Below are 778 nucleotides of genomic sequence, written 5' to 3' on the forward strand. Positions count from 1 at the left end.
GACGGCAGGTCCTTCACCAAGGCCAGCAGCTCCTGGCGCACGTTGTCACCCTGGGGACAGAGTGGTGACATATCAGGGCAGGGAAACCAGCAGCCAGAGCACCCCCAGGGCGGCTTCACCCACTGCTTGCAGAGCTAGACGTGGGCAGGAAGGGGACTGAGGGCTGTGGGGTCACCCTACACCCCACAGCTCCTCCCACAGGTAGGGTGGCAACGCGGGGACATCCTCTGGGACATGTCATCTCAGCTTGAGCCCCGCCGAGGCCAAACGCTGGCGGCTGGGGAATTCTTTGGGGAGGAAGGCGGGACTCACGGTGATGCCGTACTGCTTGCAGGAGGCGAAGAACCGCCCCGCGGCTCACCCGCCCGCAGCTGACACTCCTCCTCGCGGCGGGCAAAGTCCTGCTGCGCCTGCTGGCACCGGCTGATCTGCTTCCGCAGCGACGGGATCTCGTAGCTGATGCTGCGCACCAGGAGACTGGCGAGCTCGGCTGACTGGCGAGCTGGGCTGCGGGGAGGGCAAAGGGGGGGTGACGAGTGGCCACACCAGCTGCCCGCGAGGCCCTCGGGGTGCCCCAGCCACCTCGGCTGCTGTCCTGCCCACACAGCGGAGCCCGCTCGGGACCCTCATCCTGGTGGGACTGGGCACCTGCCCCTTTTCTTGCCCACACCATCCTTGTCCCAGTTTGGAGACCAAAAGCCACCCACAGACACCCTCCAGGGGCTCTCTGGAGCCTGCCGTACCCAGGTAGGTGTTCTCCTTCTCGTAGAGGGACACG

At 66.3% G+C, this 778-nt stretch overlaps 1 protein-coding gene across 1 annotated transcript in view; it reads right to left on the reverse strand.

Moving 5' to 3' along the window:
• Positions 1–507, reverse strand: part of CDK5RAP3 (CDK5 regulatory subunit associated protein 3) — a gene marked incomplete at both ends in the record, with an annotated part of 903 nt that extends 396 nt beyond the window's left edge. The window contains 3 exon segments of the mRNA XM_010077966.1: positions 1–50; positions 313–350; positions 353–507. The exon segment at positions 1–50 is cut by the window's left edge and continues 75 nt beyond it. Coding sequence (XP_010076268.1) covers positions 1–50; positions 313–350; positions 353–507 — 243 coding nt within the window.
• Between the last annotated feature and the right edge of the window lie 271 nt (positions 508–778).

Source organism: Pterocles gutturalis, unplaced genomic scaffold (genome assembly GCF_000699245.1).
Source record: "Pterocles gutturalis isolate BGI_N339 unplaced genomic scaffold, ASM69924v1 scaffold21293, whole genome shotgun sequence".
Lineage (NCBI taxonomy): Eukaryota > Metazoa > Chordata > Aves > Pterocliformes > Pteroclidae > Pterocles > Pterocles gutturalis.